The sequence below is a fragment of the Orycteropus afer genome, unplaced genomic scaffold (assembly GCF_000298275.1).
Source record: "Orycteropus afer afer isolate SDZICR_OR568_19922 unplaced genomic scaffold, OryAfe1.0 scaffold00001, whole genome shotgun sequence".
Classification (NCBI taxonomy): domain Eukaryota; kingdom Metazoa; phylum Chordata; class Mammalia; order Tubulidentata; family Orycteropodidae; genus Orycteropus; species Orycteropus afer.
The window spans coordinates 5,719,426-5,734,676 of NW_006921588.1; the positions used below are offsets into that span (position 1 = coordinate 5,719,426).

The 15,251-nt window shown below is 37.2% G+C and overlaps 1 protein-coding gene across 1 annotated transcript in view; it reads right to left on the bottom strand.

Annotated features, from left to right (window-relative positions):
• The window catches only part of ANKAR (ankyrin and armadillo repeat containing), a 73,795-nt gene that overhangs the window by 44,966 nt on the left and 13,578 nt on the right, over nucleotides 1-15,251 (bottom strand). The window contains exons 2-6 of the mRNA XM_007951573.2: nucleotides 11,994-12,431; nucleotides 8,613-8,776; nucleotides 7,497-7,600; nucleotides 2,214-2,394; nucleotides 703-922 (exon numbers count right to left, since the gene is read on the bottom strand). Of these exons, the coding sequence (XP_007949764.1) occupies nucleotides 703-922; nucleotides 2,214-2,394; nucleotides 7,497-7,600; nucleotides 8,613-8,776; nucleotides 11,994-12,431 (1,107 nt within the window). The remainder of the gene's footprint in view (nucleotides 1-702; nucleotides 923-2,213; nucleotides 2,395-7,496; nucleotides 7,601-8,612; nucleotides 8,777-11,993; nucleotides 12,432-15,251) is intronic.

Sequence of the window (15,251 nt, forward strand, 5' to 3'; positions counted from 1 at the left end):
GGGTTAGTAGCCAAAGGTCTTATCCACTATGCCACCAGAGCTCCCTATGAACACATTATGCTAAGTGAGAGAAGCCAGACACAAAAGGACAAATGTTACATGAAATATCCAGAATAGGCAAATCCAGTGAAAAAACAGATTAGTTGCCAGAGTGTTGATGGAGGAAGTAATGAGGAGTGTCTGTTAATGAGTATGTGGTTTCTTTTTGGGATAAGGAAAATATTCTGGAATTATAAAGTGATGATAGTTGCAAAATTCTGAATATATTAAAAACCACTTTACACTGTACACTTTAAAAGTGTGAATGTTATCATATGTGAATTACATCTCAATAAATGTATTATTTTAAAAAATTCCTATTTTCAAATTCCTATTCCATCCCCTTTCTTCCTCCTCCTCCACCTTCTTGCCAATTGGTCCTGTCAAAAATACTGGCTGACATGCCTATATTTTATTCCAGGTATTACAGAAATTGGGGGAAAGAGGATATATATGCTAGTAAAAACAGTATTCCATAAAATACGTTAACTGAATGAACTCAGGAAGAGTGCACTGCCATATACCTCAGAAGCATTATCAGGGATAATTCAAGTCAATAGATACCAATAACAAATTTTAACCTTGCTCTAAGATCAACATGCATTCTTAATGCTGAATAAAGGATAAAATAAAACAATTTAGGTTTTAAAAATATTATGGTACCTTGGCTGAACATGACAAACCGTCTTTGGTTGACATTAAAGTTAGCATTGCACAGTTGACATATAATAGCAACTCTGTTGTGTAGAGCAGCATGATGGAAAATAGCATAACCTCCTTCATCTGAAACGTTGATCGTTGAACTTGAGGTTTTACGGCTAAATGTGTGGAAAACAGCAGATAACCCTTTTTCAACAGCAGACTTCATACCAAATGGGATACTCTAAAATTATTAAAAAAGACAGAATTAGTTTTTTTTTTTTCAAAATATGCTTAAATTTTGGTTTAAGGAGAATAAAAGATATGAGCTATATTAATATAATTACATAACTGATACTCAATTGCAAAAGAATTTTCACAAAATCCATGTGGAAGGTGTCTCACTGGATAATGATGAAAGTTTTTAGATCTATAAAGAAACATCAAGAGCTTTAAAGAGTAATTTTGGAAAGGTTCTCCCCACCCCCTTCCTTCTTTTAAGAAATTGAAGATCCTTCTTTGGAGACATTTTAAAACAAAGTGTTATTTTAAAACAAATTATCTATGATACTTTAAAAGCAGATAAAGATCATTGACTCCTTCTCTGATTCAAAATCAATCTAACTTAGATCTCTAGAAACTTGAAACGTCTAGCTATTGAAATACAGTTTGTCTTCTTTTGCTCTAGGTCTCAAAATTGAGAAGTAAAAAAGTCACACTCTTCATTCAGACATGCTGACTACTTACTATTTTAAAATTAGATGAAAGTTTTAAAGTTACTAAAATTTTACATTTATGAACATATTAAATAAATGGTTAAGTAAATGCCAATGTACTCTTTGAAACTGCCAACCTCACCGCTTCATTTATTAGTTCCAGAAACTCTGAATCATAGCTCATTGAAGCAGACATAGAGATTTAATTTAGATGTTAGATTTGTTCTTAGGTTTAATTGCCAGAACTAAAGTCTGGTTCTGCCTTTTACCAACTATATGATTTGGGCTAGGTTCTTAATTCTTCGTGCCATATATGTCTCAGTTGCAAAATAGGAATAATGATAATACTACAAGTACCCTCTCTTACAGAAGGAGCTCTGGTGATATAGTGGGTAAGGCATTTAGCTGCTAACCAGAAGCTGGGCAGTTCAAACCTGTCAGCTGCTCTGCAGGAGGAAAACGAGGCATTCTACTTCTGTAAATATTTACAGCCGTGGCAACCCAATGAGGGTCGCTATGAGTCAGAATTGACTCGATGGCAGTGGTGGGTAGGTCTCTTACGGAGTTGAATGGATTTATAATAGTGTTTGGCATTTAAGTAAGTAAGTAATCAGTATTAGCCATTGTTAAAATTAACCATAGTCCAGTTCTTTAAATGGTTTTATATCCTGCCAGAAATTTATAACTCAGATTATATAGACTTTGATTGTATTGCAAACAATTTAACCTATTGTTTATCACTAAGATCAAAATAATTTGATACATATATATATAATATATAACTTTTTATACTAAATTATGTGAAAATCACTGAGATACCTTGCATTTCATAGCTTTTTTGAAACCAAATTTTTTCTTAAATTGTTCATGTAATTGTGCATCTGTCAGTGGAAGTCTTTTTGGTCTCAGAGTGTTCACGATTTCATTTATAGCTCCCCACCACTGTGTCTTATATAGTTGCTGATAGAAAGTTTCAAGTTCAAAACAGATCACATAGTAGCTATAAAAAAATTTTAAAAAAGACAAGTTTTTCTAACTTTGAAGTAATTTACTACTTTTTTTCTATGCTGGCAAAACTTGATGCTCTATAGTAATTCAATATAAAAAAAATTATTTAAATTGTACTCTATTGTAAGTATTTTAATAGCATGATTACCAGTTATTACTAATCAAGTCTTTATACTGCAAATATCTTCTCCCTATTGGCCCTTTGAATTAGCTCTGTCTTTCCCATGCCGTTGAGCAGAGGTACTGCCTAAAGTCACTGGGAGCCCTAAACTCTGGCTTACAAAGTCCAAGTTTACCTTCCAGCCATTTGCTTAAGAAATTATATGTTAACTCTTTTAATCTAGTCATGTCTATATTTGCTTCCTCAAGGCTTTACTATGAGTCTAACCTGAAAAGCCCATGGATGCTGCTTTGGGTAGAGGCTCCTTAGCTTTTCTTCACTACAGCAGTGAACTAAAGAAACTCCCAACCAATCAATGTCCAACCCAATCCCTGGGATGTAGGTGGGGCTTGCAACAGCCCTAGGCCCCTATCACTCTGGAATGAAAAAGTGACAAAATTTCCAATTACTCTATTTGCTGGTGTCACTTCTCATTAGAGAAAGGCTAATCATGGCATTCTTCCACTGTTGTCTATTAATGTTTCTTTCCCAAAGCCCAGATTTAACAGTGAGCATTTTAGCTGCTGACCCTACCTCTGCCAGTGGAAGGCCTCTTAAGGCAGTTTTGCTGTAATGCTTTAGAGCATTATTTATTTATGCAAAAACAATATTATTGACAGGATTTAAGAATTTATTTTATTTTATTGCTGCATATACATTATTGTTGACAGGAATAATCTATGTCTTGAAATTCTGTTGTTTAAGTTCTACAAATTCCTCTAAGGGTGCTAAAAAATTCATTCCACTGTACAGATTTCCAGGGAAGTGGGTCAGGGACTCTGTGCTAAGACAACTTCTTGCCCAGAAGATTAGGAGAAAATCACTTGGCCCGAAAGGTTAGTTATAGGAAGGTCTCAGGGAAATACTCTGTTATGAAGTGGTTTAGCTCTTATCCAGTCTCAACTTTCTGGATATAATAAATGTCAGTGCATGAATAGAGGCATGTTTGAAAACCTGTTCACACTTATTTATGGGTCCCACTCTTCCTATCTAAACCTCTCACCTCAAAAGACAACTAGACCACAGGTGTATAAACTGAAGGGTGTCATCATCTGTACCTAGCCAGTGCAGTGGCAGGCCAGGTGGTAGGGCTCATCACTTTGTCCATGGGTTGCAACTTGTAGGGGTTCCACTTTCATCAACACGGACTTGCCTAACTTACTATACCTTCAGCCTGCAAAACTGAGGAGTAGGTATTGTTCTGAATTTGGTTTTGAATGGCCTTCAATTCACAGTGGTGGTAGAACCTAGAGCCTTACGCAGCTATAGGGATACCTAGTGCAACAAGCCCACTGTACACACTGATATGACTGGAAACCACCAACATGTTCCCCCAAATCCCACAAGACTTCCTTCTTGGAGCTAGGCATGGGAGAGCACTCTGAATGTCCTTTTATCTATCACCTGGCCCGGCTCTATCATACTGCTCCAAGAGAATCCCAGTGCCAGCAGCCTCTGCCTTTTCATGTACTTCTCCAAGAGCTGGCTGTAGTAAATTGCTATGGGAACAGGAGCTGTTAGCCACCTTTGGGGCACAGAGGGAATCTGATATTCAGTGATGTAGCCTTAGATCACTTTTCTCATGCAATAAGACAGATTTGTAAATTCAGCCAACACATGGGAAGGTGAACTGCTTTCTTCTAGAAATACACTCTAGTCATACAATAAAAATCAAGCATCCAGAACCAGTTGAGAGCTGTCCTAACTTGGTAACCAGGTGGTGAAGGTTGCTGCACCCTGAAAGCGTCTCTGACAAGAGCATTTTGTGATTCCCATGGTTGAATTCTGTAGGCCAAGTGTTAAGAATGTTAGCAATGATTATTGACTACAAAGAAAGCCCAGGTGGCCAGTGTTATGAGGTGAGTGACTGTATATTTGAGCCAGGGAGCCCATATCCAAGTACTGCATGGTGACACACCATTGTCCTTATTCAAAACCCCAAGTGTAGTCATCTGCAGGGACTTTGAGGGAGCCTCACTTTTAAAATAACTCCTCTCATTCTTCTGCATGAGAATCTGTGCCAAGTTAGGGACTATGGTAGAAGGTGTCTGGCACCACATTTCTCTGATACACCACTGTCACATGAAGTTGGTTTCTCACCTGCCTCCCCAATATTCACAACACCGTTATGATGCTTGTATGTTGTTGTTGTTGTTAGGTGCTCTCAAGTTGGCTCTGACTCATAGCAACCCTATGTACAATAGAAAGAAACACTGCCTGGTCCTGGGCCAGCCCCACAATCCTTGCTATACCTGAGCCCATCATTGCAGCCACTGTGTCAACCCATCTCATGGAGGACCTTCCCCTTTTTCATCGACCCTCCACTTTACCCAGCATAATATCCTTCTTCAGGGAATGGACCTTTCTGACAACATGACCAAGTATGACATGAAATCTGGACATTCTTGCTTCCAAGGAGCATTCTGGCTGCACTTTTCCAGGACAGATTTGTTAGTTCTTGACAGTCCATAGTACTTTCAGTATTCTTCGCCAGCACCACAACTCTAAAGCATCAACTCTTCTTTAGTCTTCCTTATTTATTGTCCAGCTTTCACATGCATATGAGATGATTGAAAATACTATGGCTTGGGTTAGGCGCTCCTTAGTCTTCAAGGAGACATCTTTGCTCTCCAGCACTTTAAAGATGTCTTTTGCAGCAGATCTGTATGCTTTTCCCTAAACAGGGCATTTTAGTACCTGTATCATTTTACCTATTGGCTCCCAGTAATTGTCATCTTGATCATTTGTGAGTTCTTCTACTTTGATGGACTGCCAAATGACTGGGTTTCATTGACAAATGACTGTGGACCCTATTTTTACCTGTTATTGTGAGAGGTTCCAACCTGAGCCTAAAATCGGTCTAAGGTTTAGATGTCTCTGGACACAAGTAGGGGGCTAGTGGAACAGGCCCTATTTTCATAAGTGACCAGTAGTCTCTTGGTAAAATAAATAATTCTGGGGGACCAGGCAACAATGGCATTCATGTTGAACTACCTTAATGGGCATTCTTGGGCACCAGGGGATCTAGTGATAGATGATCACAGAGAGGCTGGGCAGGAAAGGAGGAAAGTGCAGATAACCTCATAGTAGCTGAGAGTGCTGATCCATGAGTATATGAACTATACCCCAAAATTCTCAGGAATAATTAAGTGGGGTTTATTTTAGAGAAAACAAAGCTTTCTCTATTAATTGTTCAAGGGTCAGGAAAAAACTGATTATTACTTTACTCAGTTTTTACTCTTTTGCTATGCTGACTGGATCTGGGAAACAAGCTTATACTGGATTGGAAAGCTTATAAATTCAGATCCATCTACCTGCCATTCACCAACACTGATGGCCAAATGCTGTGCATTAGTCAGAAACTAAAGAAACAGTTTGACTATGATATCCCATTGCAACATGCCTGGATCACGTACAGTGTTATGACAGTGTGCTTACACCAACCATACTCTTCTACCAACAACAATCTCTCACCAAGTAGTGTTTATCCCAGCTACTTCCATGCATTCCCAGCATCACTGATACCTCAACAGCTTGCCAGAACCTTGGAGAACCAAGGTTTATTCACCATTTAGCTTGGTAAGAGTTGTATGCAGAGTAAGCCAATAGGGGCTGGGCCCCTGAGTAGATATTTACCCCTCCAGGGATACGCCTACCACCTGTACCTACCAGAGGCTTGACATCTGCTGCTTGGTTCCCTTCAAAATCATGGAGGTCATTAGCCATATGGTCTTCTGATTTTAGCTCTAGTAGTACATGTGCACCCAAGGAGAATTCAATGGAAAGATCCACATTTTATCCTTTATCCTGCTTCTTTCTTTGCCTTCTCTTATTTTTCCTCACTGCCATGTATCTTTGAAGAAACTTAGTATCCTTGTACTTTATTCTTTACTTCTCATTTATTCCCCCAATTCTACTCTTCAGCCCCTATGAAAAATCTTTTATATGCTGGCTGGGTCTGGGAAACAAGCTTACACTGGTTTTGAAAGCCTGTAAATTCAGATCCATCTACCTGTCATTCACCAACACTGATGGCCAACTGCTGTGCATCAGTTAGGAAATAAAGAAACCATTCCACTGTGACATCCCATTGCAACAATGTCTGCATCACAACTGCACTGAAATTCTCTTCTAAAGTGATTCCAAATTTAGAGGATTCTTCTCAATCTTAAATTTATGTGTCATTTTTCTCTATAGCATTTGATGCTTTTAATTATTTCTATATTCTTAAGATTCTCTTTACTTTTGGCTTCCATGATATTTTCTTCTCTTGGTTCTCTTCTCCTCTATTAATCCTTCTCAGTCTCCTTGGCTGGGTTTCTCTTCCTCTGCCATCCACCCCTTAAAAGCTGATATTCTTAGTCTCAAAATTGGCCCTATTTTTTCAACTACTTCCCTTCCTTAAAACAAAAAACCTATATGCTCTTAAAAAATCTCAAACTTCTACCTCCAATCCAAGGTACTGCTAAGCTCCTATTTTCAAAATACAGTGTTCAGGATGTGAAAATCCAAGAAGACAACACACAAAATATTCTAGTCCTACCGGGAGACATCTACCTGCTCCAAAGATGACAGGTATAACAAGAGCCAGTCGAGGAAGAGATTTTTAAGTCAGATTTCTAATGGAAATGAATGGTACATGCTGAATTCTTTGCTTTTCAGTTGACCCATAGGATCTGATCCCCACCTCCACCCCTATTTAACCACTGTGTTAATTATAAAAACTATTAACAAGCTCTAAGTCTTATTACACAGGATGTATCAAAGAATAATACAATTTAATACTTCAGTCAATATGTCATTTATGAGGAAATCTCCATCTTGAGGTTCTAAGTCTACCTTTGCATTTTGATGCTATCCTCTTTTCTCTGGTACACAGTTCCTAACTTTCAATAAGTAGTAGCTACTACAAATAAATGCTGAAAGTTTCTTACCTTTTTCCATGAAATTCCATGACTGGTATTGAGTAATATTCTTTGTATCCTGAATCTTCTATAAAAGTATTAACAGCACAATCCCGGATTTTTTCTATATTGTTCTAAAATATGAATTATGTTACTATAATTATCTTTCAACAACTCTAAACAATAGTAAGACTTCTTTTAGATGAAATTTTATATATGTAAATGACAAATTTTTAATACAGTATCCCACAAGACCTTGAGAGTTATCTGCAAGCATCCAAATCCTACTTTGGGAATAAAGGGGTAAAAAAAAAGATATATAATATAGAGAAGGTAGAATACTGTTGACAATTGAAACGTATAGTGTTTATACCAAATTTCAGATGAAGATTACTGTTCCCAAACTCTAGAGGACTCTAGTGCTAATACTAATCTTGGCAGCAAATGGAAGACTTTGTATTAACTGTTCAGGGATTTCTTCAGCACGCTAGTGAACTATTCTTGGGCACATATGAAGTTTGTAAGTGCTTTGAGGATAACAGTTGTACCTATCTTATTTATGATTTTATCACTAAGACCCAACACTCCAAAAAACAAACTCACTGCCATCAAGTCGATTCTGACCCACAGTGATCTCCAGTAGGTTTTCAAGGTTTAAATCTTTATGGAAGCAGACAGCCCCATCTTTCTTCCTCAGAGTGGTTGGTGAGCTCAAACCACCAACCTTAACCACTATACCACCAAAGCTCCTTGATATCTAACATTAAAAAACAAAACAAAACAAAACAAAACCTCACTGCCACCAACTCAGATCCGACTCATAGTGACCCCTCCTTGATTTTCTGAGGCAGTATCATTATGGAAGTAGATTGCCCCATCTTCCTTCCGAGGAGTGGCTGGTGGGTTTGAACCACTAGCCTTCTGGTTAGCAGTCAAGTGCCTTAGGTGCTACACCACCAGAGCTCATATCTAATAATATAGTTACACTTAACACATGTATGTTAAATAATACATGGATAAATTTGTGATTGTAAGGATAATTATTTGGGGAACTGCCTACTGTCTGTACCAACAGAGACTTTGGCTAGAGATTAGGATAAGACCTGGGAAATGACAAACCATTTTGGAAGTGATAATAGTTTAAACCTGAAAATCTCCCAAAGCATTCTCGATTGGAGGGGTGCTGATATCAAATTCAATTCCTCCATGAACATGGAAATATTGATCCTCTTTGTAGTGGAAATTCTGGCATTTAAAATCTCGTCCCAAAATAAATGGAGGCAATTCTCGTTCTGTCTTGACTTTGTCATCTCCAGGAAAAAAAAAAAAAGTTATTTAAAAGGGAACAGTGCATAAAAAATTACAGTTTGGAGATCTAAATTCTCATTCATCTAAACGAAGTGAAAAATTTCCATATGAAATTAAAATCTTGACAATTAAATATTATTAAATTATTTACACTTGATATACATAAACATTTTAAGCATTAAAATATATTTATATCATACATTTTGGGCATTTTCTGTAGCTACATTGCACAGATATGTTAAAAGTATAGTCAAAACACTATTTACTTATTATTTTCTTTAAGTTTAACACTAATATCTTACCTCCTTTACCAGGAAGATATAACACAATCATTGAAATTCTATGTCTTAGGGAACCTTTGGTCAAATAAATAAGAACCTGAGCTGGTTTAGGTAAAAAGAGATAGTATAAAGAAATAAGTATTTCTCACATGACAAAAAGAACAAGCTGATTCTTCTGGAATGTAATGCAACCATACATGTAATATTTATTAAAACATGATTTTCTAAAATCCTAGCCAGATTAGGTTTGTTCATTATTTTTAGTTGTTAGCAGAATATGGTTTCCTCAATGTAAGGTGTATAATGTATTTTGAGAAATTGAAAAGATATAGAGAAGTACAAAGAATAAGATAACACCCTAATCTTACAACCTAGATTAAACTACTAACATTTAGTCATATTTGCTTTCAATAGTTTAAGAAAACATTAAAGATATAGCTAATATCCCTTTTAAGTAAGGCCTTTCCAGTCCCATGGACCGCCTCACCAAGGACAAGCAGTGTCATAGTTCTGTTTTTAAATAGTTCACTTATATGGGTAATCCTCACTATCTGAATTCTCACTATCCTAATTTTCACTGGATCATTTGCAAAAATTTCTACTAAAAATATGCCTTCTGAAAAGAAATGTATATGCTTGGATGCTACTGAAAATGTTTAAATTGTGTGCTAATCTGGGAAGGAGGAATAGTTTGCAGCAGCCCTGTTGTTTAAACATCTTTTGCATTATCATCATCTTTCCACATCAAGTATGTTCCTCTAGAAAAAAGTTAAGCTTATGAAGAAATTCAGTAAGCCTACTTTAACATCACATAGTGAAGAATCTTTTATGGAGGCATTTCTTGAACCTGGTGTTTATTGTTAGTTAGAGGAAGAGGAAGAACGGGATCCACAAATATTCACAGCCAAATCTCTAAAAAAATGTTTTAACCTACAGACAAATGGTTGCTGTTGCAAGTGAGAGTGATCATGACATAATCACATTCTAAACTTCAACCACAAGCACATGTTCTTAGAAGGTATATAATCATAAGCAAAGGGAATGCAGACATCAATTTTCAGGTATCGTTTTTCTTTTTGCTTTCTATTACTTCTATTACAGTTTTAGACAACAGTTTGTAGCAGCTACTTCTGGCATCTTGAGTCCACTACCACTTCTTTTGTTGTTAATATGGCTGTCTAGTCGGACCCAAGTCATAGAGACCCATTCTTGGGTTTCCGAAGTGGTATCACTATGGAAGAAATTGCCCAACCTTCCTTCTGAGGAGTGGCTCGTGGGTTTGTACCTCCAGCCTTCTGGTTAGCAGTCAAGTGCCTTAGGCACTATGCCACCACAGCTCCCCACTTCTTTAGATAACAACCAACTTCAGGGATTTACTGTTTTTCACATTCCTTCACCAGCAAATGCTTACTCATCTTCACCCACAATTCAGCAACAGGGAGGAATATCTCTACTTCCCTTGTCTTGGCACCAGATTCTCTCAGGTGTATTGATTTATTTGTCTACTGGCTCTTACCCCCACATCTGCTCTCCAATACTTCTCCAAAGACCCATAAATTACAGTTTGTATGCTCCTTTACTGCTGGATTTCAGTATAGTTCTCCCACTGGAGGTACTGACAGGAGACCGGAGATGAGGGAGAGGAAGAAGCCTTCTGCCTTGTTTTCAGCTCTGGCAGAGAGCATGGTTGTGGCAGTGGTACCAGGACTCCACAGAGCTCCTTGGCTTCTTGCTCAGAGCAGTTCTGGAAGCAGCCTCTGCACTGTGGTGTGTCTGTGTCCTGAATAATACCACTTACCCTTTTGGTCCTGCACCCTGGGAGTGGTAGAAGTTTCTAATAGTTATTGATATTTGAGTAACATAAGCCTCCCTTTTTACTGCTCCAGCTCTGACTAAACTTTGTAATAAATTCCTTGTTTTAAATCTCATCTGTTTGAGTGGTCTAATTTAGCTTATTTTGCTATATATTCTTTACATTTATTATATATCTTTATTGTGTTATTTTATTATTTATATTATAGTACATGTTCATTGTGGAGCTCTGGTAGCATAGTGCCTAAGGCACTTGACTGCTAACCAGAAGGCTGGCGGTTCAAACCCACCAGCCACTCCTTGGAAGGAAGGTTGGGCAATCTACTTCTGTAGAGATACTGCCTTGGAAACCCAAGGAGGGGTCTCTATGAGTCGAGTCCAACTCAATGGCACATAACAACAACAACAACAACAACACATGTTCATTGCAGTGTAGAAAAAAATGTAGCTGAAATCCAATACTACAGGCATGTTGCATACTGTACACAATGTGTTCATTAAGCTAAATAATTAGGTAGTTGGTGCTTCAGATCTTTATATTATGCAGAAATCACTGGTGAATTTTTATGTAGGTATTTTAGAATTATTTGAATTTTAGAGTTACTTGGGGAATTAATGATTTTGGATCAGTTAAGAACACATTACTTTTACATTTAAAATAATGCAATATAAACCCCTGCTATACAAAAACTTGTATCCAAATATATTTTCAAGAACGGATTAAATTAAGATGATGGAAGATGCCTATATATGCACATTAATAAGTGATACATAGTTTTTTTGGTATGTTTTTAGTTTATGTTGTAAATAATGTCAGAGAATTTATTCTTTCTGAACTTTACTTTTTAACTTGAAGTTATATTTTTGAGTTACATTTCTGAATACTATATATCAATTTTATTAACATTAATAAATAATATAATGAATAATAATTAATATTAATATATGCATACTCCAATACTATGTCCATATTTTAAGTATTTTTAATTATTTTAGTTACATTAGATTCTGTTTTCTGTTTTTTCTTACCTTCTATCCGTTTTTATGTTAACAAGTTACAACTAGGTTACATGCCTGGACCCACATATGCCTATATTTTATGTTTGCATTTTGGTGATACTCTTACCTGAAAAAGGTTTAAGCAGAGAATTTAAATATGGAACTTTCATCTTCTTTTTTAAACTCAGTAGAAATGGAGTTAGAAAACATATTAACTTCAGGTATCCCATGCCTTTTCTGATATCTTTTTTCTTTTCTAAGTGTTTTTGAATAATCTTTTTTTGAAGATATAATCTTTGCTGTAGTCTCTGGTAGGTACAAATATCAAGATAATCCTGATTATATTTTATAGCATTAGTAAGCCAATAGGCTGTTTCAAATATAAAGACATTTTCATGCTGTTGAACTTGTGTGGTACTAAATGTCAGTTTTAACAGAGTATTTTCAGCATATTTCATAAATACAGCTTTTTCTTCAGGGCTATTGGGATTGTATGTTGGATTTTCATTCATGTCTTCATCATATATTCCTTCAAAATCTGGATCCTTTGTAATGTCAATCAAACCTTCACAATAAAAAAGAAAAAATTCAGACAATGAAAACTTCAGATTTGGCTTCTGGTTAAACTCAGCAGATTGAACACAGAGTTATATCTTGAAATCTTGCTAACATGACAATAAAGGAATAAGGAGTTGCCAATAAAATTGTGTAAGCTGAGAAGCAGGTTGATGAGTGGGTGAACTAAGCAGACTGACAAGGATTGGAGCTGGATTAAAAAGAGTGGATCCCACTCTATTTGGAGGAAAGAAACAAGACCATGGAATCACAATATGAGTCCCATCTTTAAGCAAGGAACATACGAAAGGATAACAACAAAAACAATGTGATTTCTCTTGTGTGAGAGCAGTCTGAAAGTAGAGCCTTAGCTCCATTTTAAAGTCTTCGCAGGAATCTTGAATCCATGTTGAATTTTAAAGCAGCCTTTTCTAACAGCAGTCCCTCTAACCTTGATGCTTATCATATACATTCTTTTTCTCTGAGGTCTGACAAGTACAGGAGATCACAGTCTATATTCCCAGAGGGTCTTTCCACTATGGTCAAACAGATATAAGACATAATAGCTTATACCAAAGGGTCTTGATATTCAACATCATCGATACATCTTTACAGGGGACCCCCAAAAGCAGAAATGATTGAGAAAACAATTTTTGTAAGAGGTTACTCAAAATACCAGTGCTGCCATTGTCCTGTGACCATCCTGTAATAAACTGAAGAGCATCTATGCTCGCAATTATGTACCTTTAACCAATCACGTAATCCCACTTATGTTTATCCACCTATCCCTGCTAAATCCCTGCTTATGATAGCCCGCCTTTGATTCCCCTGCCTTTTAGCCAATTATGATTTTGTAATTTTAAGTTCCTGCTCCAACTGTACAAAAATGTTTTCTTCCTCATTGTCCAGCAGAGCAGTCATATTCACTCTGTGAATTTGGATGTCTTCCCGGTCTGGACCATTTCTATGCCTTAATAAAACTCTTTAGCTTTTACATAAGCAGACTCTGTGAGTTGCTCTATGACACTCTTTAAGTTGGGAATCAGCTTCTCACTTGGGCTAAAAGTAGAATTTGCCTGTTCAGACCTAATATAATTGTTTGTTTGTTTGTTTGTTTGTTTTCTTTTTGGCAGACGAGACCTAAACATATACAACACAGAACCTGCCTGTTAACTAATCATGGTGAAACAAATAATAATTAAAACTTGATTTTAGTCTATTATAAGTGACAAATTTCCTGTTATATTTCCTTGTCATTTTTTATCAAATTAAGGACTTTCTTGTTCTTAAAGTGTCTTTTTAAGAATGTTACATCTACAGTGTAACCTTTAATCTAGCTTTGAGAGAACTGGTTTGAGTCTTAACATATGACATTGTAGAAAATGTGGTTAGTTCTCAACATATATTCCTTAAGGTGTAAATGGTTCTTCATCAAATGTATGAAACATCAGAATATTCTTGGGTTTTTTTAAATGGCCCTGTTATTCATCATCTCCATTTGGCAGAAGGTCAGTAAGATAAATTATAAAGAGATTATAATTAAATAATTAAAGTGTTACTGTCAGTCAAAAAAATAAATCTACATATAAACCAGAGCATTGATGATACCTCTGTAAACCTTGTGGTTTTCATGTAGGGGGGAGTCAACATATAGGAAGTCAACTCTCACCACAGAACCCCAGAAAGTCTTAGAAATTGGACGCACATGGAACTTCTGAAGGACAGGTGTGTAAGAATATAAAGAAGAGGATTGATTTGAAGTCAGATTTAGATGCAGTTAGGCCCCCAGATCCTCTTCCCCAGTTAGCACAACCAGGCAAATGTGCCTCTCACACCATGGCCAAAGACAGGCTTAAGCTCTCTAAAGATTGGTCCAAAAGGCTCTGGACTGGAAGATAAGAAGCACAACTGTTGTCAGGGACAGCAGCTGTGCTGGAAACAGAGGTTAAGTTACAGTCTATGTGATGAATAAAGAGATGCATAGTCCCTTCTCTTCTGGTCCCAGATTCATTGCTGTCCCTCCAGGCAGAAGATAGGAGGCAATGGACCAGCCAAAGAGAAAACACAGATATGGCATTTAGAGGAAAGGGTTCCTAGGTACCCTCCTGATGATCCTATAAGGAGGCCCACCAGTCAACAAGTTTTGTTTCTGCCTTACCCTTGTTTGTTGGTTGGTTTGTTTTAATTTTTATTGTGATTTGGGTGAAAGTTTACAGGGCAAATTCACTTTCCATACAGCAGTTCATATACACTTTGTCTCATGACATTGACTACAATTTCCCACAATGAAACGGCTCTCCTCCCACTTCCTCCCCATAGTTACCTCTTCCCTGTGCCCTTCCCTCCCATGCACTCCTGCCCCGAGCTGTCTCCCTGTGCATACACAGCCTTTCTATTCTCCCATGGTTGATCTCTCCTAGGAGTGTGTCTACCTAATATAAATGTTCACCTCATATGCCTGTCTTTTGTTTGGCTGGTACCCACAGGAGTGGGTTCAATTCCAGACCTGAAGGGCAGCTAGGGGCCATAGTCTCAGTGGTTCCATCAGGCTCTATCAAACCAACAAATCTGGTACTCCCCCTTTTTTAAAATTTTTAAATTGTGATTTGGGTGAAAATTTACAGAGCAACTTCACTTTCCATACAGCAGTTCACATACACTGTGTCTCATGACACTGACCACAGTTTACCACAATGCAACAGCTCCCCTCCCACTTCCTCCTGATAGTTACCTCTTCTCCATACACTCCTGCCCCCTGAGCTGTCTCCCTGTGCAGAAACAGCCCCCTTTCTACCAAGATTGTTCTCTCCAAGGAGTGTATCTACCTCAG